This window comes from Stigmatopora argus, chromosome 18 (assembly GCF_051989625.1).
Source record: "Stigmatopora argus isolate UIUO_Sarg chromosome 18, RoL_Sarg_1.0, whole genome shotgun sequence".
NCBI lineage: Eukaryota > Metazoa > Chordata > Actinopteri > Syngnathiformes > Syngnathidae > Stigmatopora > Stigmatopora argus.
This window is the reverse complement of record NC_135404.1, coordinates 2,574,631-2,599,275: the sequence shown is the minus strand read 5'-3', so window position 1 is coordinate 2,599,275 and position 24,645 is coordinate 2,574,631. Positions and strand designations below refer to the sequence as shown.

At 41.4% G+C, this 24,645-nt stretch overlaps 1 protein-coding gene across 2 annotated transcripts in view; it reads right to left on the bottom strand.

Annotated features, from left to right (window-relative positions):
* Nucleotides 1-24,645, bottom strand: part of jmjd1cb (jumonji domain containing 1Cb) — a 141,861-nt gene that overhangs the window by 78,264 nt on the left and 38,952 nt on the right. For both annotated transcript variants that reach the window (XM_077625939.1, XM_077625940.1), the window contains exons 2-3: nt 19,001-19,192; nt 10,320-10,433 (exon numbers count right to left, since the gene is read on the bottom strand). In XM_077625939.1, coding sequence (XP_077482065.1) covers nt 10,320-10,433; nt 19,001-19,192 — 306 coding nt within the window. The remainder of the gene's footprint in view (nt 1-10,319; nt 10,434-19,000; nt 19,193-24,645) is intronic.

Sequence of the window (24,645 nt, the reverse complement as noted above, 5' to 3'; positions counted from 1 at the left end):
TCTCCTGCTTTGTTGCGAGTGCATTTCCCATCGCGCACATTACCACTTGGATAAAGACTTCACCGAGCCTTTTCCATCCTACTGGATGAGCAACCGGAAAGCCTGGAACACGAAAGCCTTCATAAATGGTTTCATACCAAAGGTGAAGCTGTATCTCACTGCAAGGGGGCTGGCTCCCCTTCAAGGACTTGGACAAAAACTCCCATTAACCTGTTTTTTTAATTTATTTATATGAAGTGGAAAGGAACTATTTTCACTGAGTACAGTATTTAAAGTGTTTACATTTTTTTCATATGTAAATATATTTTTAGATATTAATACATCACAGTCTTGATGTGCTTATAACTGTAATATTTAATGAATACACTTCTTGATAATTGTACAGTGGTACCTCGAGATACGAGCTTAATCCGTTCCGGAACTGAGCTCGTATGACGAGGTTCTCGTAACTCGAACGAACGTTTCCCATTGAAATGAATGGGAAACAAATTAATTCGTTCCAACTATCTGAAGAAAACACCAAAAACAGGATATTGGATTGGAAAACATGTTTTATTTCTTATAATTCACCATCTATTAACAAAGTAATAAATAACGAGTGGTTTGATAGTAATAATGTGTTTAATAGGAGTAAAATTAGACACATTTCGCGGAGGGGAGAGAACAACACACACGGAGGCGGAGGGGGGGGGGGGGGGGGGGGACTGTTCGGGGTGACTTTCTCCACGGCAACATTGCACTCTTAAACGAACAAACAAATTTAAATTAACTTGGATAACTAAAAAAACAGACACTCAACCTTTAATGTAACTTCAAACAAAACTAAATTCTAAATTAGTTGTAATCTTTTTTACCTTACTTAGTTCTACGGGTTGACACCACCTGGCCGCTCCGCCGAAGTCTTCAAAACAAACGCATCAAGCGTTGTTTGGTTTTGTCTACCCTTCAAAATATTTCGATAATGTCGAATACAAATGTCATCATAATACGATGATGCGCGACCACTTGCCAGTTTGTCAGGGTGAGTCTTTTCAACAAAATCCGAAAGCTCTTGCCACTTCGCGAGCATGTTTTTGATATCTTTTGTAGCCGCCTCTTCCACCGCCTCCTCGCTACTAAGTTCCGGCAACAAATGTTCACGCTCCTGTAGGTCGATTAAATCCTGTCCGCCTGGGCATTTTTTTCCAAAAAAGACCAGTTTCATCGCAGTTGAAAACTTGCTGGGGGGTGTAATTTTCCTGGGCGATAATCAAGGCAAATGTCTTAATAAATTCCACCGCAGCTTTTGAATTGCAACTCGCCGCTTCTCCGTGTCGGATTACAGAGTGTATTCCAGATCGTTTTTTAAATTTTTCGAACCAGCCATGACTCGCTTTAAATGTTTGTGAAGTTGTTGAAGGCTCTCCTTTCGTTGATATCAAATCTATGTAAATTCGGCTGGCTTTTTCACAAATGGTAGACTCGGCCAGGCTATCTCCTGCTAATTGTTTATCTTTTATCCACAATAAAAGAAGGTTCTCCATCTCGTCGTGAATGTCACTGCGCCGGTGGGAAATGATAGATAGTCCTTTGGTCGGCCTCTTCTCCTTAATTGCGTCCCTCTGCTTAAGGATGGAGGATATGGTTGACGTATTCCTCTCGTATTGCCGAGCGAGCTCGGTAACACGTACCCCACGCTCATGTTTTTCAATTATTTCGCGTTTCATGTCCATTGTCAACGGTCGCCTTTTCTTAGCAAAACTTTGCCGATCCATTGTAATACGTATTGTTTACCTGGTATGTAAATGTAGACCAAGTGGGGGGAAAACGGGTGTGGAAATGCAAAGTCCGCCCACCAGTGCTCGTAGACATATTTTTTACACGAAAGAGATGCAAAAACAAAAAAATGCCATGGCGACCTGGCTTGGTCGCATCATGAAATTTTGACCGCATCACGGGCGAATTATTCGATCGAAATTTCCCCCGTAAGACGAGCATTCCGTAAGACGAGCATTCCGTATGACGAACGGTCGTATGACGAGGTACCACTGTACTTGTATTTTTGTATAGGCGCAAAAACATGTAGTATGGTAGTATTAATAAGGGTTATCCTACTTTGCATTTTTTCGATTATCGTGGCCATGTCTGGTCAACAATATCTGCGAAAATCAAGGGATTAGTGTATAGAGTTTTGATTAATCAAAGGTTTCTGTGTAACATCTCTCCATTGCATTGTCCCAGCCGAAGAATGGCTGGTCAATGAAGTAAGGCTTATAGTCAGGTGTATTCTGTAGTGCAGTAATTAAGGAAATGAGCCCTGATACAAAAAAAGTCAAATGTCGGCTGCAAGGATTGATAGATACTGGCCCATGCTTCATAGCTTTTAAGTTTCAAGACAATGTGTTAATGAATTAAAGATGGATTCCACAAGAAAAAGAACAACTACTTGAGTAGGCTTGTCAAGTCCTTTAGCCTTTTAACAACGGAGTAATACACAAAAAGATGCAGTACTGGAGTGGGATGAATGTAGACATACTGGTTTTTCAACTATGCCGGGCATAGAACTACATAAATTTAATCAAACAGCTCCATTTTGTTAAATATTACAAATGTATGCTCAATTATACATAAGTGTCACTTTGCAGCTGGATGCGAGTAATGTTTACTTTGGTGTCTTGGTCAGCGTGAAATGATATTTCAGAGCAGACACTCATTCATCTTCAATATTGCTTAGCCTCACGAGAGTCAGTTAGGAGCAATGTTCCCTCCAAATTGCCCGCGTGCACAATAGCGCACTACTCTCGTTCTCCACACACAGCAAACATATGCAGTGCACAAAAAAAGAAATCCAATCTGAATTGTAAAAAAAAAAACACATTGTGTTATAAGAGAGCCAAGAGGCGGAGTTTGGCTCAGTCAATTGTGGTTTTACAACGAAACTCAGGGTGGCAGCCTGTCACTGACAAACGACAAGAAACGGTAATTACGAAAGAGAGTGAGAGTGAGTGGGGGGGGGGAGGGAGACAATTCATGCCGATACGGTCATTTATTTCAAAATAGAGAACAGATCAACAGAAAAAACGCTAAACAAAATTTATTTTGACGTCTATGAATTAAATTCAAGAAAAGAATGCACACATCTTGCATAAAACGTGAAAAAAAACATTCCCGTCACTGCTCGCTCGGGGCACGGGCATCTTACCTAGGTCGGGGCGTGGCCATCTGACCTAGGTCGGGGCACGGCCATCTTACCTAGGGCGCTGCCGTCTAAACCTAATAAAACGTGCTATGATTGGCCAGAGGCGAGTAGCCTTGGTTTTGAAATAAAACAAAATTCCTCTTTGATGTTTTTTGTTGTATTTACGTATTATTAAATTATTAAATACCATGTGCGATTATTTTTCTTAAAATTTTCCCTTCAAAGTAACACATTTGTACTCCCTATTGAAACCATGAATATGGAGGTGAAAATTGGGAATCAGGGGGTGGCTTATGCTCGAGAAATTGTAAAATTCTACAATTTTAAGGGTGTGGCTTACACGTGCGGGCGGCATACATGCGAGTAAATATGGTATATATCCCAGCATGCACCGCACACTACTTCTACGGGGTAATTGGAGTCGGCGGCTGCTTGCCGTAGTTGCGAACTTGCGAGACCTGTGGCGGCTCAACCTTGATCAACATATAATAAATAGGTGGTTCGCAGTCACTACTTCTACGGGGTAACTGGAGTCGGCGGCTGCTTGCCGTAGTTGCGAAATTGCGAGACCTGTGGCGGCTCAACCTTGATCAACATATAATAAATAGGTGGTTCGCAGTCATTCCGGGTGGATTGACAAAAGAACAACATATCCCAACACTATATATCCCAGCATGCACCGCGCACTACTTCTACGGGGGAAAAGGAGTCAGGGCCTGCGTACCGTAGTTGCGGTTCAATATTGATCTATATATACGCTGTACGCCCAGTGCTTGTAGATATCTTTACGTGAGGGAGATGCAGCGAGAAAGACACTGGGCTGTTATCATAACCTCCTGACTACCAGGAAAAAAAATTGTCCAATCATATTTATTTTGAAATTCCCCAATCTGTGTGAAGTAATTGGAATACTGCAAAAGAATTTGGTATCATTGAAAGGCTCTGAATGTCCTCGATAGAGCACAAAAGGAGTTAATGTGATTGGAGGCACTGGGTGGGAGATGTTTAGGTTTACAAATGTCCTCTCCCGGGGACAAATTTGAACTAATGGTAGTCAGGAGGATAAGCAGCATCTCACGTACTCGGCAACCTGGCTGCCTCATATGCTTGCATCTCAAATTTGTCTCGTATCTCAAGGCAAATATTTGATCAGAATTTTACTCGTATCTCAAATTTCTCACATGTTGAGGCACTTGTATGTCAAGATCTTTATGTAATTCTTACAAGATGGGAACTACGTCCTCCCGTAGTGAGGATGACTTACAATAAACCTGCTTCCAAAGGTACTGGAAGCATTCAAAATTGCCTGTTTGAATTGTTAATTTAGGAAACGTCATGGTATCAAAACAGATCTTTCTGTCAGAAGTTCTAAAATATTTTTTATTTAAAAAAAAAAAAAGTCTGTGAACGTAGACATGAAGTAATATTTGGAAAACAATGTTTTATTCTATATAGATAATGATCATAACGCAAAGCTGAAGGACTCAAAAAAGGGCCAAGCCATGAGGATGCAACTAGCAGGAAGAACAGATTAAGCAACGTATGGCTTTCATTTGAGCCTTTGTGCTTTTCGCTCTGCAGTGTTCTACTTTCTCAGCTTTGTTCAACTCTAAATTAAAACCAGCATACACACTTAAAATAGCACACTGGAATGCAGCTTTGTGGAGTTCAATATCCTTTACATAGTGTGCATTTGTACATTGTGTTGTTGTAAAAGAATCCCAGCCATAAAAATAACTGTGTGCCTGACTTGTTTCACAAGATGAACGTTTATTGGTCAGAAAATGGTGAGGAAAAAACTGTCTGTTATATTTATTGTACAAAAAGATGCTTTTCCTTGTTGATTTGTTAGGCAGAGCTATGTCATGACACAGGACGATCACTCAAAGTCAATTCGTAATTATCTCACTTTATAATCAATCCTGACAATGTGAAAATCACCTTTGCTTCATGGTTTAGCAATATTTCATTTTGAAACATAACAAACCATTGCTTTTGAATTTGTGGCACCTCGTTTACAAAAAAATTAAAATAGGTCATATCATTGAAAAATGTCACACGGTTGATAAAATTTACAGGCACAAACAATCCCACTAATGAGTCCAATACAAATAAATGTCTTGCCATTTTTACACTCCAATTAAGATGAACTTTAAAACTTAAGACACAGAAGAAAATTAAATAGATTGGGCATTATCATTGTTACAAATATAATATGTATAATATCTAATAATATTACAGATTGACCGATACAGATTATTAATAGTTAGAAGAGGATAGATAGTAACCGATATTTGGAGACAATATTCCTTTGCGTTAATGATCCGTGTTAGCCTCTATTGCTAACATGCTAAAAACACGTTTTCTTATCATCCTTGTCTCTTTAGCGTTGGTCTGGAACTAGCGTTCATCTCGTAACAGCGCCCCCGCTCTCGGTGGGGGTCAGGTCGTGTAATTGCAGTTGTAATTTTTATCGTTTTCATGATTGTTGACAAAAAATATTTCAGGGTAATTATCGTTATCGTTTTAGTGGCCAGCTCTATGTATGTATATGTACAGTAATACCGTGACATACGAGTGTCCCAACATATGAGAATTTTAAGATACGAGGAAAATTTCAAGCAAATTTTTGCCTTGAGATACGAGACAAATACTCCGGCTTCCTTCCACATTCCAAAAACATGCATGGTAGGCTTATTGGACACTCTAAATTGCCCCTAGGTATGGGTGTGAGTGGACATGGTTGTCCGTCTCCTTGTGCCCTGCGATCGGCTGGCCACCGATTCAGGGTGCCCTCCGCCTGTGGCCCGGAGTCAGCTGGGATTGGCTCCAGCACACCCCGCTACCCTGATGATAAAGCGGTTCATAAATGGAGATGAGATACGAGACAAATTTGAGACACGAGCATACGAGACGGTTCCCGATGCGGCCGCCAAGTGGCCGAGTATGCGAGAGTCTGCTAATGAGAACAGCATCGCTCTGTCTTTCTCACCGCATCTCCCTCACGTAAAGATATCTACGAGCTTGGCCGTACAGGTTGCATTTTTTTAATTAATCAGTGAAAGATTAAGGGAAAAACAATGGGTCCAAAGCAAGCCAGTGCAACGAAGGGCTAACTATAATTTCCAAGCTGCGCAGTGACATTCATAACGAGATGGGGAGCCTTCGTTTAACATGGTTAAAAGGTAATCTGCGAAAAAGTCAGCGGAATTTAAATGGACTTCAAAGCAAAGCAAGCATCTGAAGAAGACACCAGCTGAACCTTTAAAAGCAAGTCGTGGCTGATTCGATAATTTTAAAAAGGCTGGGCGGGCCGGTGGCGGGAGTGGTTAGTGCGTCGGCATTACAGCTCTGTGGTGCTGGGTTCAAATCCAGGTCGGTCCACCTGTGTGGAGTTTGCATGTTCTCCTGCGTGGGTTTCCTCCGGGTACTCTGGTTTCCTCCCACATTCCAAAAACATGAATGGTGGGCTGATTGGACAATCTAAATTGCCGCTAGGTATGGGTGTGAGTGTGCATGGTTGTCCATCACCTTGTGCCCTGCGATTGGCTGGCCACCGATTCAGGGTATTCCCCGCTTCTGGCCCAGAGTCAGCTGGGATAGGCTCCAGCATTCCCCACGACTCTAATGAGGATAAAGTGGTTCAGAAAATGAGATGAGATGAACACTCGGTTCTGAGGCATGCAAGCAGCAAGTTCTGTCTCGAAAGCCGCGGTGGAATACATTAACATCTATGTCTTGGTTATTGCACAAAAAGGTTTAAATTTAGTGTAACCTAAGAGGGAAGCCGTGAAAGTTGAAGAAGCGAAGTGAAGAAGGATCACAGTAGTTGGTTAAAATATTGAGTCAGCAGTAAGGGTTTATATTTTCTACCCTCTGTCCTTTTGCTCACTCTCACTTCACATGCAGGGATAAACGAACACACCCAGACAATCTTCTATTGCTAAATCACCCATGCCTACTATACAAAGCTCCCGATTCAGGAAACCTTTGAACCCCTCCGAGCTGTAAAAACAGTGCTTTTCTCACTCACTCTTTTTCACAAACACACACACACACAAAGCAATGAAACTGGCCACTCCTCTGTTTTTTCAATTGGTCATAAAGACCCAAGTAAGGAACTATGAGGGAGGCGTCTACAGTCTGTTTGGCATAACCTGTACAATGAAGTCAGTGTTGAAAGGATGAATCCATTCAGCTGTTTTAGTGAATGTCTGTAAGCTTGAAAGTGTCAAGAAGAATGTGAGACTACCACTTTCCTTTATTTCAGATTGGTACAGTTATTGCTAATAGGATTAACTGGAAGTATAGGATGTTGCATTGTGGTGGCTATTGATTTTACTAATATCTAGAACAGTGGTTCTTAACCTTGTTGGAGCTACCGAACTCCACCAGTTTCATATGCACATTCACCGAACCCTACTCTAGTGTAAAATACAATTTTAAAAAATTCAAATTCAAGATGTAGAAATTCCTTGCAGCACTGATTGGCCAGGGACTGTCACATGATCGTCTGCAGCCAGTCAAGCGGGGCATGTTATCGTGTAAAGACATGATGAGTCAATGTGTCTTGACCGCCGTGGCAAAGGCTCCACCGTACCCAGGTTAACCCTAGAATGGTAACCCTCTATTTCAGGGGTTACCTTTCACGCTTTTGAAATAGAGGGTTACCATGGTTACCGGGGGGGGGGGGGGGGAATGGATCCTAAGCAAGATGAAGAGTACCCATTTTTCCCCTGGTAACCATGGTAACCCTCTATTTCAGAAGCGTAAAAGGTAACCCCTGAAATAGAGGGTTACCATTCTAGGGTTAAGAACCACTGAGCTAGAAGGTATATATACACATATACAATAGCTACTGAAAATAATAATAAAAAGCAATTTAAAAAATTGAGTAGGTGCTACTGTATTTTTCAGACTATAAGTCTCTGGTTTTTTATAGTTTGGCCAGGGAGTGTGACTTATACTCCAGTCCAACTTGTGTGATTTCATTCACACAAATTCCACCTGTTCTTTTTACACTGAAGGGCAAGAGGGAGTTCTAGTTTTGTAGTGATCATTTCAATATGGTGGTGACCTATCCCCTCAGGGGTCGCCATAGCGAACCCATATACCATATTTTCACGACTATAAGGCGCACATAAAAGTCTTAAATTTTCTCCAAAATCGACAGGGCGCCTAATAATCCAGTACGCTTTATATATGGACTAATACTAAAATTGTTATCACGATAAAATAAAATGAATCAGTTGATAGGGTACAACGACTCTACTATTTTCCCGTAGACAAAGTACTGCGCAGTGACTGCTGGGATATGTAGTAGTTCTTTTGTCAATACACCCAATGGACTGTGGCCTGTATACATCGGCATCAATACAGCTTGACAAAGCATGGAAAGCACTGTTGGAAAAGTTACGCTAGCTACCAGCTAGCTACTATTTACGAATGGATTGTGGCCTGTATACATCGACATCAATACAGCTTGACAAAGCATGGAAAGCACTGTTGGAAAAGTTACGCTAGCTACCAGCTAGCTACTATTTACGAATGGATTGTGGCCTGTATACATCGACATCAATACAGCTTGACAAAGCATGGAAAGCACTGTTGGAAAAGTTACGCTAGCTACCAGCTAGCTACTATTTACGAATGGATTGTGGCCTGTATACATCGACATCAATACAGCTTGACAAAGCATGGGAAGCACCCTTGGAAAAGTTACGCTAGCTACCAGCTAGCTACTATTTGTGAATGGATTGTGGCCTGTATACATCGACATCAATACAGCTTGACAAAGCATGGAAAGCACCAGTGGAAAAGTTACGCTAACTACCAGCTAGCTACTATTTGTGAATGGATTGTGGCCTGTATACATCGACATCAATACAGCTTGACAAAGCATGGAAAGCACCATTGGAAAGGTTACGCTAGCTACCAGCGAGCTACTATTGGCGAATGGATTGTGGCCGCCTGGACGAACGTATAAAACTCAGCGTTTTTGATGACTAATTTGGACAATTGTTCAATTCAGACACACAAAACGAGGACTTTGATGGATTTGTGGGTGATGATGACGTGAGTACGTTGTAAAATGCTTAAATAAAGTACAACCGAACTCAGTTTTGCTTCCGTTGCCTTTTTAAAAACGTGTTTTTAGCGTGTGTGTGTAGCATGCAAGAACTATGTATCCCAGCAGTCACTGCGCACCGGAAACCGGAAAAAGAGCCTGGGGCTGCTTCTGGTAGCCAGCGCTATTGTGGTTAGATATTCATATATAATATATAACATATATGCGTCTAAAAAAACGGTGCGTCCTTTATGTGTTTAAAATACAGAAATAGCACTCGTTACTGACACTGCGGCTAAAAATACGATGCGCCATATTGTCGTGAAAATACGGTAATCGCCTGTAACTTCTAAAAACAACTGAGAATGGCTTAAGAAATAACATGTAATATTAAATAAAAATAAAGATTGTACTGTTCTTTTTTGTGATATTTGTAAAACTAGGTTTTTCTTTGGGCAGTGCTATCCATATGGCCAAAGTAGCTTCCACATAGACAATAGTCTTATTATGAGATGTAGCAACCCTCTTTGCCGTCTTATTAAAAAGTGATGGAAGGCATCTTCATGTTAGCCTCGTCCTTTATTCTAAAATTGAGCGAGATGGGAACCTAATTTTTCCCCTTCCTTTAGCATATGGAAAACTTGCACCTTCCCAACGATTGTTAACATTTTCCATTGCCATTTAGACTTAGTAACATCCTTAGAAAAAGAAAACATGCTTGTGAGGCATGGCAGGAGTTAATGCAATCACTAAAAAAAGAGAGAAACCACAAAGTACACCGTGTGAAACAATCCAAACTGTGTGATAGGGGACATTAACTGAGCACAGAAAGGAGGCAGGGATGATGCTGTAAAATATATTGTAACATCGATGAAGTCGTAAGCTTTACCTGACTAGCCTATATCTGTGACCTGACACTTCAGAGAAAATAAAATTTGTGACCACAAAATTTTTCCACGGTACCAAGCAGAGCAAGCAGCAAATAAACTGGACATCCCACAACTTCTACACAACACTTAACCTGTAATTCATTTGTATTGATGAGTTCCATCATCATCATAATGCATTAATTACCTGGTATGGCTGGTAGCTGGAATGGTCTGACAGAAAGTCCAGATGTCGATCTAGCAAGAATTCCACCGCTGTTACTGATGACAACCGACTCTTCCCCACCACTGGTTTAAACGCCTGAAACCGCCAGAAAAACAAACGTATATGGACCAAATGTCAGTTTTCAATAATGTGGTTTAAAGATCATAGCCATAATCAGAATTAAAAGACCCACACCCTCATAAAATAATGGAATAAATAGATAAATAACAAAACATAAATAAAATGTGAAAAGCACAAATGAAGACATGATGAAGAGTCACAGTAAGAAAAATGGATTGAAACAGAGAAAAGAAGCTTCAGAATGATGAATAAATCAATAAAATGAGGAAGTCTGACAGTTCAAAGGAAGTACACCCGACTTTGATGTTGCATATTTAATACACGCATTCCATTAAACAGAAAGAACACAACACCAGCATCTCCCTCCTTCCAAAAGACTAGTCGCTGCTTGTTCCGCCCGGGGCCAGTTCGTGGGGCAGACCTCGCTCGCCGCCAGCATGCCCCACCGGATCACCGGTCGACGCCGCCGGAACACCATAGCTACGCTTTTGAGCCGTGTTGTCGCTCTGCAATGGCTTGCTGTGGTTTTGCTCAGAGGTGCCAACCTTGGCTCGCTGTGGCTTAGACAACACTGGACGCATTTTCGGAGGCGATGTAAAATCCAAAAAAGCTGGAATTTACCCGAAGTATTTACTCTCCATGAGGTATAACATACGCGATGCAAAACGCAACCTGTTGGAAACAAGAAAAGGCAAGGCAGGGTGTTTCACAGCTATTTATAGTTTTCGCCACGCCCATTTTCTTCTATGGTATAGTGCTTCTTCTCTGGCGCTTAGAGCCAACCATTTCAGGTCCGAAGAAGCGGGGCCCTGACCTCTGCCATTTTTCATTTGTCTTCCAGTTGCAAGTTTAACCATGGATTTTGAAATTTTTATTAACTTGTTGAAGCCGTGAAAGTTGAAGCCGCAAAGTAAAGAAGGATCACAGTACAAAACTTTGAATTTAGTGTATACACAAGGCGAACAGGCTGATTGGGTGCAGCTTCCATTTTAGAGAAAATTTTAAGTGCGCCCTATAGTTGTGAAAATATGGTAACTGTGTAATATTTAATAAATACACTTCTTGATATTGTACAGACGGGAAAACATGTAAGTAATGTAGATATAATGGAGTGATCGTACTTTGCGGCTTTTCAATTATCAGTTATATCTGGTCTAGATAATCCGCGAAATTGGAGGGAAGGCAGTAACTCATTTTCCAATCATTATTATGGAAAAACAAAGCATCCCTGATTTAAAAATCATTCTTTAATATAAAACATACTTAATAGATATTATATTTTAAGGCCCGGTGAGGCGAGTGGTTGGTGCGTCGGCCTCACAGCCCTGGGGTCTGGGGTTCAAATCCAGGTCACGTCCATCTGTGGGGAGTTTGCATGTTCTCCCCGGGGCCTGCGTGGGTTTCCTCCGGGTACTCCGGTTTCCTCCCACATTCCAAAAACATGCATGGTAGGCTGATTGGACACTCTAAATTGCCCCTAGGTGTGGGTGTGAGTGTGCATGGTTGTCCGTCTCCTTTTGCCCTGCGATTGGCTGTCCACTGATTAGGGGTGTCCCCCGCCTCTGGCCCGGAGACAGCTGGGATTGGCTCCAGCACCCACCGCGACCCTAATGAGGATAAAGCGGTTCAGAAAATTAGATGATATATTTTTAAGCACCAGCTAATAATTTATCAAATCAATTGATAAACATATATGTAAAACCATTTGTAAACAACAACTCGCAAGTTCCTTTTCCTTAATTTACATGGAATGGAATGACTTTGGCTTTAACTGTGGCAACTCACTGTAAAATCTATTTACGTATGATAAATGAAAGCACCACACACTATCCATTAACTTAAAAAAAAAGACAGTGAATATTTTGTTATTCGTACTATTTGTGCGCGGCCCTTGTGAGGATAAGCCGTGACCGGACATTTCGTCGACGGACGCTTCGTCCCCGGACGCTTTGTCGAACGGATGCTTCGTCGAACGGACGCTTCATCGGCGGACAGTTCGTCGACAGACAATTCGTCGACGGACACTTCGTCGCCAGACAGTTCGCCTAACCTTAACCACTATTAAAGAAGACAAAGGAAATTCACATATTCTTTATTAAAGAAAATAAAACACCAAAAACACATTAATATTTGGGCGTGTGCAAGTACTAGATGTGCTCGTCTCTAAACACACTACGCACGAAACGGTTCCTACGTTGAGCGCTCCATTTTTAAAATAAAAGGCAATAATTAAAATTATTTTATCAAAAAAATTATTAAAAAGAAATTCACATATTCTTCGTCGTCTTCCTTTTTTTTGCTTGGTATTCCCATAGGTATCGTGTATACAGACTAGATTTCCGATGCGCGTCGTGAGGAGCGAATGGGCCTGTTCTTAAAATGGCCGACAAGCGACGTCGTCTAGCTCCGTTGCCTCATAACGTGCACGTTACTTGCACACGCCCAAATATTAATGTGTTTGTGTTGTTGAGCCAGGTTTTGCTGTTTTATTTTCTTTAATAAAGAATGTGAATTTCCTTTGTCTTCTCTAATAGTGGTTAAGGTTAGGCCAACTGTCTGGCGACGAAGTGTACGGCGACGAATTGTCCGTCGACGAAGTGTCCGGTCGACGAACTGTCCGGCGACGAAGCGTCCGTTCGACGAGGCGTCCGCGGACGAAGCGTCCGTCGACGAAAAGTCCGGGTACCAGGATAAGCGGTTCATAAAATGAATGAATGAATAGCATTATTACTTTAAAAATAAGCACACAATGTTCTGGTTTAAACAAAACACAACAATATATTTTAGGGGATATTTGTTGCCAGACAAGGGTCCAATACATCAAGTTTGTAAATTTAATGGGAAACATATTAGCAAGGAAAATACCGCTTGTACAACTTCAGAATTTGATGTTGTGTAAAGTGCAATGCACATAGAACAAAAACAACCAGACTACTACTCTACTCGCTCTACACACGCGACTGCAGACCCACACACCCTGAGAACATCATTGTGAAATTTGTGGACGATACAGTAATCCCTGAGTGAAGACGCGATAATCGAGGGTTTACTGTACTACGGTAGTGGGGATGATCACAGAGGGGAATGAGACGGACTACAGAGATGAGATCCTGTGACTCAGCGAGCGGTCGGGTCTCAACAACTTGGCACTGAACATCTCCAAAACCAGACAACTCATCCTGGATTTACGACAGAACAAGGCCGCCCCATGCCCACTGTATATCAACGGTGAATGTGTGGAGCATGTGGAGACTTTTGAATTTCTGGGGAGCCATATCTCTGCTAATCTCACTTGGGCAGTAAACATCAGAGCACTAGTCAAGAAGGCGCAGCAGAGGCTCCATTTCCTGAGAGTGCTCAGAAAGGAGCAACTAAACACCAACCTGCTGGTGACCATCTACCGGTCAGCCATTGAGAGCATGCTGACCTAGGCTGTGTCAGTGTGACACTCAAGTTGCACAGAAGTCAACAGGAAAAGACTACAAAGCAAGGGTGTCAAACTCGGGTTGGTTCACGGGCCGCAATAACATCAACTCGATTTCATGTGGGCCGGACCATTTTAGATTTTTTTTTTTTTTAAATTTTTATTGGATTATAAGAACTGGATCAAAAGCCCTAAATATTCAGTTTTTTTATAGATATAAAACTGTTTATTTGAACTTTTTTTCTTAGTAAGGGAAAACATCTAATAATCATTTGTTTTTCATTTCAAATGGAAACAATTTTTCTTAAATTATATTCAATATTGAAGTGGAAAAACGAAAATATTTTTATATATTTATTTTTAGATTTTACAAAATGCTTTTTGACCTAAAACACCAAAAGAAAAAATGGATAAAAAATGCAATTATTGATTTAAAAAGGGAAAAATCAGGAAATATAATATACATCTATAATCTTCATTAGGAATTTGATCCTAAAACAGAAAGGTGTAACTCATCGTGGCCGGATGATTCGCCTAAAGACGTTTCGCCGACGGACGTTTGACAGACAGACAGGTCGCCGAATGGACGTTCCACCGAACGGTCATTCGGCCGAACGGAGGTTTCGCTGAAACGGGATTCGCACGCTCGCCCCGCCCCCGGATTGTGTGTGTGCAAGTTTTGCAACCTCGGCCCGCGGGCCATATACGGCCCGTTAGGATTTTTAATCCGGCCCGCCGAGTAGTTAAATCATATCCCTACGGTCATCGGAGGGGTTTCTTTCCGGGAACAGTGCTTTGTGGGCGGATTTTAATGACACATGCTGAGTTTCATTATCAAGCTCCATATATTTCCTGAGTTTGAGCACTTTAAAAATCGGCGGGGGTTCCCCCCGAGCCTATCTGAGAATAGTGTGCCGTGAGCGGACTGGGTTGGACGACGCCCTGCTGAATTTCTGCAGCTCCAGAAATTTTTCAAAATCCATCTTAAAACGGCGTTTAATAAATCCATGCGCAGTGCGCTTCAAGCTTCCGGCAGCCCTCCGCGCCCATCCCACCTTTCACGTCTCATAGATCAAGCCAGTCAAGACGAGCTCGTTGTCCCCCTCTATCCATCCCCCACTGCCTCCGCTGATGATCGGCGGAGGTGTGGCCTTCAGGGTGGAGCGCCTTCTGGACGTCCGCCACCGGGGCCATGGCCTTCAGTACCCCACCGACTGGAAGGGGTACGGTCCGGAGGAACGCAGTTGAATCCCAGCTTGCCAGATCCTCTGCCGGTCCCTCATTCGAGATTTCTGCTGGGCTCACCCATAGGCTCTAAGTTGCGTGCCAGTTGGCCCACATAGAGGGGGGACTGTCAGGCCCAGGGCCAGACAGGTGAGTGGATGCGCCATTCAGCCAATCACAGGTCCAGCACCAGAAGGGTCAAGCAACACCAGGTGTGGCTCTTCACAATCATAGAGCTATTTAAGACAGCCAGCGCTTGACCACGTCTTAATCAGTTTACTGTTAAGTACTTTCTCACGCTACCTCCTTTTTCGTCTTGCCTGATTCCCGACCTCTTGTTTTTGCCATAGGACCACAACCACGCACCTTGTGCTTTCACTTTGGACCCCTCTGCAGACCTCTAGACGATCGACCACCACACTACGAAAACTGACTTTTCTATGCTGATTCCTTTGTAACCTACACCCGGCCCCGGGACAATGACAATAAATAGAAAATGCCACGTCAGACTTGTGTGTGCTTGCCTGCGAAAAGCAGCTGGGAGAAGCAAAGTTGTGAATGGCTTGGGAGCATTGTTATAAAAAGACTAGCAGGCATGCATGCTAGCGTATGTTTCATGCTAACATTATCATATTAATAAATGAATGGAGCGCCTTGTGTATAGGCTAAATACAGAAATTGCACTCGGAACTGAGACAGTGTCCTCTAAGTCAGGTAAATAAGGTACTTTTTGATGAATGTTGTTGTACAACCATTCAATTATTTCTCCTCGATGTGGATATGGAAATGTCTCAATACATTAATTGCAATGACATAAATTCACAGTATAAAAAAATAGTTGTGAAAATGTACCTGGCCCCCAAATAAATGGAACAACTCGTGTGTATCAAAGCACCATTGTGAGAATAAGCGGTACAGAAAATGAATAAATGAAAGATATTCAAATCATTATTCTACTTATTTTTATGCTACCTGATGTACCATGATGACCACGGGTCCACGGACTTCAACTTTTGGCAATTGTGTGTGTGTGTCTGGGTGTGTGGAGCTGAGACAGTACCCATCCCATCACATGAAGTGTCTAAATGCGCTACAAGTATCCAAGATCAATGTAGAACTTAATGAGCACCTCTCACCGCTCGTTTACGTTAGGCAAGACACCCTTTAAAAGTTAGTGCCTGAAGCGCTCAATAAAAGAGCCAGATATGTCTCCCAAGCAATGACCTCTAATAATAAAAGTACCACACGTCCAGCGATGCGAGTATTGCACGTGCACATCGTGATGGTGCGTTTGAAACAAAACATTGTTCAGGCGTAGTAGATACAGTGCATCAATTTACTGTATAATATTTGATTGCCACACAAGTTAGACACAATGAGCAAAAAAAAGAGCCAAACCACGCAGTGACCTGCCAAAACAGACAGAAATGATTGGTGGTCCCTTATGTCAGAAGCACCACAAAAAAATCAAATCTGCCAAATTATTTTTTGAATATATCTTTCTTTGGACTTCGTCGTTTAAAATGCCTACTAAGCATCCTAAGGAAGAATCATTACCGGAGCCACCGCCGCCTCCCCGTTGCAGAGCGGAGACTTGGTGAAAAGCGTGACCTGGGTGAAAAGCAGAGCTTCAGCGAGCTGAGGGCGGCGCATGTGCGAGCAGCCGGTCGGCCGGCGATCAGGCAGTGCGAGCCAGTGCCACTGATGTTCTTATGAGCAGCGGAGCGATCGCTAATACTACAAGACTACTTCTCGTTGGCAAGTTGTCGTGCGTTATCCTATTGTGAGGACATTTGTGTGCATCATTTTCGGAATATTTTGAAGGGAATACGTAGTACAACAGCAAACAGCCCATCGATAGCGAACGTCAGGGTGGAGGCGTGGCAAACAACTAACCCGGCCAGAACGAAGGTAAAAAAAAAAGATTAAAATAAAATTTGAATTCAGTTTTGTGTGAAGTTACATTAAACGTGTTTGAGTGTGTCTGTATATATTAATCCAAGTTAATTTAAATTAGTTTGTTCCGTTCACGAGTGCGTTGTCGTGGAAAAAAGTTACGAAAATCTTGACATACGATCTCAGTCTCGGAACGGATTACGATCGTATGTCGCGGTACCACTGTATATTATATTTAGGTATTAATACATTAGTCGTTTCATATGATTATAACTGGTAATATTTAATAAATACACTTTATAACTGTACTTGTGTTTTTGCATGTGCTTGACAACATGAAGTATGGTTGTAATAAGAGTCGTGATCCGACTGCGGTTTTTCGATTATCGCAGCCATGTGATACGGGAACGACCTGGAGTACAGGGGAGTCATCACAGCCTTTGTTGACTGGTGTGGGCAAAACTACCTCTACATCAACACCAGTAAGACAAAGGAAATGGTCATCGATTTTCGGAGGAATCCTCAACAGACCACTCAGGTGAACATCCAGGGTACAGACATTGAAATCGTGGAGAATTTTAAGTACCTGGGTGTTCACCTCAACAACAAACCAGATTGGTCCACAAACATAGATGCCCTGTACAAAAGGGGCCAGAGCCGCCTCTACCTACTGAGGAGTCTACGGTCCTTTGGAGTGTGCAGGACACTGCTGAGGACTTTCTACGACACTGTGGTGGCATCTACAGTGTTTTATGCAGTGCTCTGTTGGGGATGCGGGAGCACGGAGAGGGACAGGAACAGGCTGAATAAGCTAGTCAGGAGGGCCAGCTCTTTTCTGGGCTGTCCTCTGGACTCTGTGGAGGAAGTGGGAGAGCGGAGAATGCTGACCAGGATGATGTCCATCATAGACAGCACCTCCCACCCCCTGCATGAGTCTGTGGAGTCCCTCCGAAGCTCCTTTAGCAATAGACTGCGGCACCCTCATTGCAGGAAGGAGCGCTTCCGCAGATCCTTCCTCCCATCAGCAGTGAGGCTCTTTAACAAAAAATGGCTGAGTGTTAAGACCTACCGTATGCATGCATGTACATTTATGTGTATGTATGTATATATGTGCTAAGCAACACACTTATTTATTTATATATTTATTCATGTATTTATTTTATTCATGTATTTATTAATTAACTTACTTATTACCTATCTATTTATGTCTAAAATGCCTTTCCTATTCCTGCATCCTCAGCCTCTTGCTACTGTGACAACGAAATTTCCCGAATACGGGATGAATAAAGTTATCCAATCCAATCCAATGTCTGGTCTACATTATCCGTGGAAATTGAGGGATTAGTGTACATACATATCTAAGAACCATGTATAAAAAGCAAATAAACATTTACTATGGCCGGGAGCCGCATGCTGCTCGTGAGCTGTATGTTCACCTTCCCTGGTATAATATATAGGCCTACTGAATTTATAACTTACTGAATATTGCGAAATATATGTAGTTTTGGGGAGAAGATCTTTTACACAAGGACAAGCATCTGCATCCCTACAAAAAAACTCCAAAAATCTTTTTTAAAATGTTGTCTATACTGAAAATTTTATTTTTAACTCCAAGTACTTTCACTGTATTCGAGAAACTGACAGCAATGATAAATGCTTTACTTAGAATAATGTTTTTTAATTCTCCCAGTGCTCGTTTTAATGTTTATTGCCCATTTATAAGATAAATGTAAAAAAAATTGTTGAAATTGCCAGATAAAACAACCATAAGCATTCCTTAACAAGACCAAAGAAACCAGCTATCAATCATGCCATTAACAAACAATAGAGAACAATACTTAGCTCCACTCACTAAGTAGACATACAATGCAGAAACAATGCAACTCTCCAAGAAAAGTTATGAAATTGAAAAATTGCCCCTGGAAATTGAATTTACACAATTTAAAATAGCCTTCAATGCTACAAGGCCAGGAAGATATATGGTTATAAGACCAACAGTTGTGGTGACTGTCATTTCTATCAATAACAAATTTCTTACCAGGGCAGGCCACTGTATGTGTTTAGCCTTGATTCCCAGCAGCAGGCCACCTACTTCTCCACCTGCTCCTTCAGGTCCTTGCTTCCTCTTTGCCCAGACCAGCTGGTGCTCAAGGAGAAACAGCTGGAAATCATCATAAACCTTCACCCACTCTCTTTTCTCCCACTCCTGATCATCAAACTCTACATATACCTGCAACACACAACACAAATGGATCAACATCACAAACCTAAGAACATTTAAATTACAATAATCTTAACCAAGTCAACAAATATTATGGGGATTTCGTTATACATCCACAAGATGGAACTGTAGTAGCAGTAGTGGTGGTAAGGAATTGGGTTATACATCAACTAGATGGAGTTGTGCTAAAGGGAATTTCATTAACCCACATTGATCCATATTTAAGGTGCATCGGATTATGTGGCACAATGCCGGCTTTTGAGAAAATTGTCTTTTAGTTGCGCCTTATAATGCGGGAGATACGGTTGACTTCAGGGAGGGGGATAGCATTCGCTTAAAATATGCCATATAAACAACCACTTATTAATTCTTCAAGGGCGCTTTCTCACTTGCGAGTGCAATTTCAGTATTGAGCCCATACACAAGGTGCTCCGGGTCAATGGGCGTAACATATGGTAATTCTAGCATTAAACAGACGTTGGCATGCATACTAACCTATGTTTAAAAGGAAACAGGAGCAAAACTCAGTTTGATTGTGCTTTATTGACAGTGTATTTGCATTAATATAAGTCAAAGCATTCAAACATTCACTAATCCGTTCAAGTCCTCATCTTCCGTATCCGACATAAAGAGTTCGACCAAGTGGGCGAGTTCGCCGTCCAACACGCTGGGTTCCATTTCACTGTCACCGTGTGCTTTCGTAAAAGTGATGCCGACCGGCTTAGGCGAAAGCTTGCCTTGCTCGCCGACACTTTAGCCCAAGCCTTCACACTCCATTCCATTGCGATGCTGCCTGCCAGTCTTTGTATAACTATGCATGTTAACCATCCGACATACATTGATCCCGAACCGTTCGCAACGTCGCTTCTCCCGGCTGATCTTTCGTGTTCGATCCATGGTCCTTCTTTCAAGTTATCACATCTGCATCCCGTTGTTATTCACTTCAGGCCTTTCCTCTGTATACTGTCATCATTATTTACCACTTCGCAGCTTCAACATTCACGGCTTCACTACATCACATTATTTTATATTAAGTATCCAAATGAAAAATGTTTTAAAAAATTGACAAATTTTTGGCAGAAAATCACAAGCAGAAGACACGTCTCTGTCTCCCGCTTGCCACTGAGAAAAATGGAAAGACACCGGGGAATATCACTTAACACAACTCCGAAGCAAAAAAATGGCAGGCAACAGGCGGTGGCCGTCCCTTTTATCCGGAAATAGAGCTTTCTGAGCGGACTGGACGGTCGGGAGCCTCGGGGTCACGTAGTTGTTGGTGGAATTTTTCTACTGTCTACTGGATGAGCAAATGCAAAGCCTGGATGACAAAAGTCTTCACAAACTGTTTCGTCCCAAATGCGAAGGTGAACCTCCCTGAAAAGGGGCTGCCATTCAAAATCTGGACTGTGTAGGAGGACTTGAATTGAAGTGAATGCCTTTATTGTCTTTATACAAGTATAAAAGACTTACACTAAAACTCGTATTAACCTGTTTTTTTATTTATATCAAGCAGGGAGGAACTATTTTGGCAGTGAGTACTGTATTTAAAGTAGTAACAACTTTTTTTATATATAGATTATATTTAGATATTAATAAATTCATCTTTTTATATGCTATAGCTGTAGTAATTGATGAATACACTTCATGATAAATATGCTTATGTATTTGTATTTTTGTATAGGCACAAAAACATGTAGTATGGTAGTAATAATAGGGGTGATCCTACTTTTTCGATTATCGCGATCATGTCTGGATTACATTAACCGCAAAATTCGAGGGATTACTGTATATCAGTGAGTTTTTTTCAAAATTCAAGTGTCACCCATTAACCACGCCACCAGATGGTGTAGTGGTTCACTCGCCTGAATTCGGTGTGGACAGGCGCCGGTTCGATTCCCGCTGATGGCAGTATGATTGTGAGTGTGAATGGTCATTTGTGTCTCTGTGTGCCCTACAGCCAGGGCCAGGAAAAAATAATAATCTTTGTGCCAAAAATAAATTTTGCTCGCCAAGTAAATCAATTTTAATTTTGGCTGCAGAAAAATAATGAATGTAATTTTAACCATAAAAACAACAATTGAAAATTAATGTAAGATATTTCAACTCCTGCTATTAAATCTTTTGCACGTTTACAAAAGAAAATCTTTTCAAAATGTGGATTTACAAGATAAAATCAGTAATTGTATTGTAGTTTTACTCAGCCATTCCCTATTGCGCGATAGAAATTTGCAAATGCATGCCCGCAGAAAAAGGATAAAATCAATTGCAAATCGCATCCATAAAGAGCCCCTGAATTTCGATCATAAAAGAAAAAAAAAAGGGGTGCCTTCCGAAGCAGCATTTGATTAAATGATACGGGAGACAAACTCACCATCCCAAAAACGGTGATTATCGTGTAAAAAAAACGTTGCATTTTCAAGCACTCGGATGAGATGCTGTGCCTACGGTCGTCAAAAACAAGTGAAGCCACGCTGAAAAAATGTTAGACGATATTTGAAGCGGACAAAATGAGCGACATGTCCATAAATTGGGCACGACTGGGCTTCTCCATACCGAGGCGACGTCTCTTTAGTAGGCTTTGGTCATAACATCTCGGACTTTCCAGACGCTTTGGGATCACTCGGATTACGCATGTGTGTGCATGCACTGCAGACACTGCAGACACTGCAAACACTCACAGCATTTGACCTTGAACGCATAGAGAAATGCTCGCAATGAGCGTGCAAGTGTGCGTGTCTTGCATGTTTTTTCTGCGCCCATGCATTTGCAAATTTCTCACGTACTGCGGCGAATGGCTGAGGAAAATTACAGCAAATAATTTTTGTTCATTTTTCAGCATAAAAATATATTTATATCGGAAAAGCTCAACTGAAAATATATTTATGGAAATGTATTGCAATAATTTTCTAACATTTATTTATTGACGACCACTGCCCATGGCTGACTGGCAACCAGTCTAGAGTAGTCTGCTTTTCGCCCGAACTTAGTTAGGATAGGCTCCGGTAACCCCCGCAACCCTTACAAGGAGGATGCACGGTAAGGAAGATGAATGGATGAATGAATGTAACTTCAAACCGCGAAGATTGCGTTTTGGAGAAAATTACCGTAAGTTCATAGAAAGCTAAAGTTAGTACATTGTCTTTCATCGTTAGCCTCAAAATAGTAATTCTAACGCTCACTACTGTGTATATGTGGATGTTTTTTGTATGTCTGAATTTTAAACATGTACCGTATTTACTCGGATATAAGCCACCCCCGCGTATAAGCCGCTCCCTTAAAATCGTTTAATTTTACAATTTCTCGCGTATAAGCCGCCCCCTGATTCACAATTTTCACCTCCATATTCATGGTTTTAATAGGGAGTCCAAATGTGGTACTTTGAAGGGAAAATCTTAGAAAAATAATCACATGTGGTATTTCTGAGATACTGTATAAATCAAAAGCACATTATTAGGGTCAATATCATAAGGAATTAATTCATCCAGTAATGGTTGTTTTCTTACTGCAAAACAGAAAATAACCCATAAATAGTAAATGTTATTTTGCTGACATCTACTGGTGAAAAGGAGTGTAGCAAGTCTTGTGCGCATCCAAGACATACCATTGATTCAGTCATCATTTTTTTAGTTCCAAATATGGCTTATATGCGAGAAAGTACGGTATGTGTGCCCAGACCACACCCCGCGGCGATAATTGCGTAGGTGAAAATCCCTGATTTTTATTTATTGAGTGATAAATTGATTTATTTACACTCGGTACCCAAAGTGGACATCGCGACAGGCTTAGCTTTCCATTTTCACTGTCAACATTAGAAAGAGAGGCCCATCCGCGACACAATCTTTGAGATTTGTTAGAGGAGCTTCACCGCCTACAGCCTACTAGTCGCTATGGGTAAAGCAAGAAAACATTCACTGTATGGCCACCATTATCCACCATCCTCAACCTTGTTAATAACTTGTGGTTCAGCAAATACTATAACACTGGCATTATGGAGCCTTTTTTTGATGAAGAGCATAAAGTAAAAACACAACCCTACATATCCAAATTTCTCACTGCAAATCCCATAAACTATTCAGACATATCCAAATTTCTCACTGCAAATCCCATAAACTATTCAGTAAAATTAAAACACACCACATTTCTTCAGTTTCATTAGTGGGTGTCCTGTAAGACACATTGTCGTCATTGTACAAATTATAAACGAAGTCTAAAGGCATGCAAGCATCCTCTCCTTATTGTACACATCATGTTCTTTCAATCTTATTCCTTGGCCTATAAAACTCCCCCTCCCCCATCCATAGCCAGAGAGTGCATCCAACAGATCAGCAAGTGCACCTCTCCTCAGTCACCCTCCCCCTATGCTGATTTGCAATACTGCAGTCAAACGAGTAATCACTCATAAGATAGCAAACAGCAGTTAGATCAGTATGTCCTTTGTTCACTGTTGCCTCCCCATTTAAATCATTACTTTAATGTGAATTTAAAAATACTAGAATTTAAAAACATAAATGTTCTGTTTAATTTAAAAATATATAATTTAAGCCTTACGGCCCTGGGACACTGTTTGTCAGTTTTTTTAATTTATTTTTTATTTTGGCCCTTTACAGCATGTAAATATTATTAATATGCCTTAAGTATCTTGCTTGGTATATTTCTTTTCAGCACAACAACATCTACATAAACTGTTATTATTACACCATAAATTATTATATTACCATAGTACATACCTATCAACATATGTTTGTCCTGTGTTTCTTTTGTATGGGAAAAAAATTAAAAAGTACATTTTTTGTAAAACCGATCTCGTTTTAGCCGTTTCGGCTCAAATCCGGATCGCCTCGGTCACTGGTCGCAGAGGAAAACAGTCTTCGATTGCTGATATTGTCATGCTTTAAGCATGATGTGCGCACGCACATCCGTCATGTCTGCCTTTTCACTATATAGCGCGAACTGAGACAGTCAAGCTGTCAGCGTCATACAGCGACATCTACAGAATCTTGAATTTAGTACATTCAAAAGGCTGGTGGCACCCCGTTCACTTTAGGGAAAATTATGTACTTTAAAGTACGCCCCATGTGAGTAAATATGTGCCGCGTTGAGATTGTACGGTTTATTATCGCTTAATACGGGGATCCAATCATTAATAAGGGAAGCAATTGGCCGAGATTGACAAGTATGATAGTAGACAAAGAAATACATGAAAATACAGGCAGTCGTCGATTTACGACCCATGAAAGTTAAGTCTGTTCAACTATATGACTGCAGAAGTCATGATGCATGATTCATGACAGTGCAACGCGAGTGTTGCGTACGACAGCTGGCAGTGCGAGCATCTTAAAAGGCCAATCATTACATGATGCAGCTTCACTTTCTAACTGTTCAGAGCAGCGTTAATGGCTCTAGGGAAGAAAGTTTCAGGTTACGAATTTTTTATATGCAAATGAGTGACTCGAGATACGAAA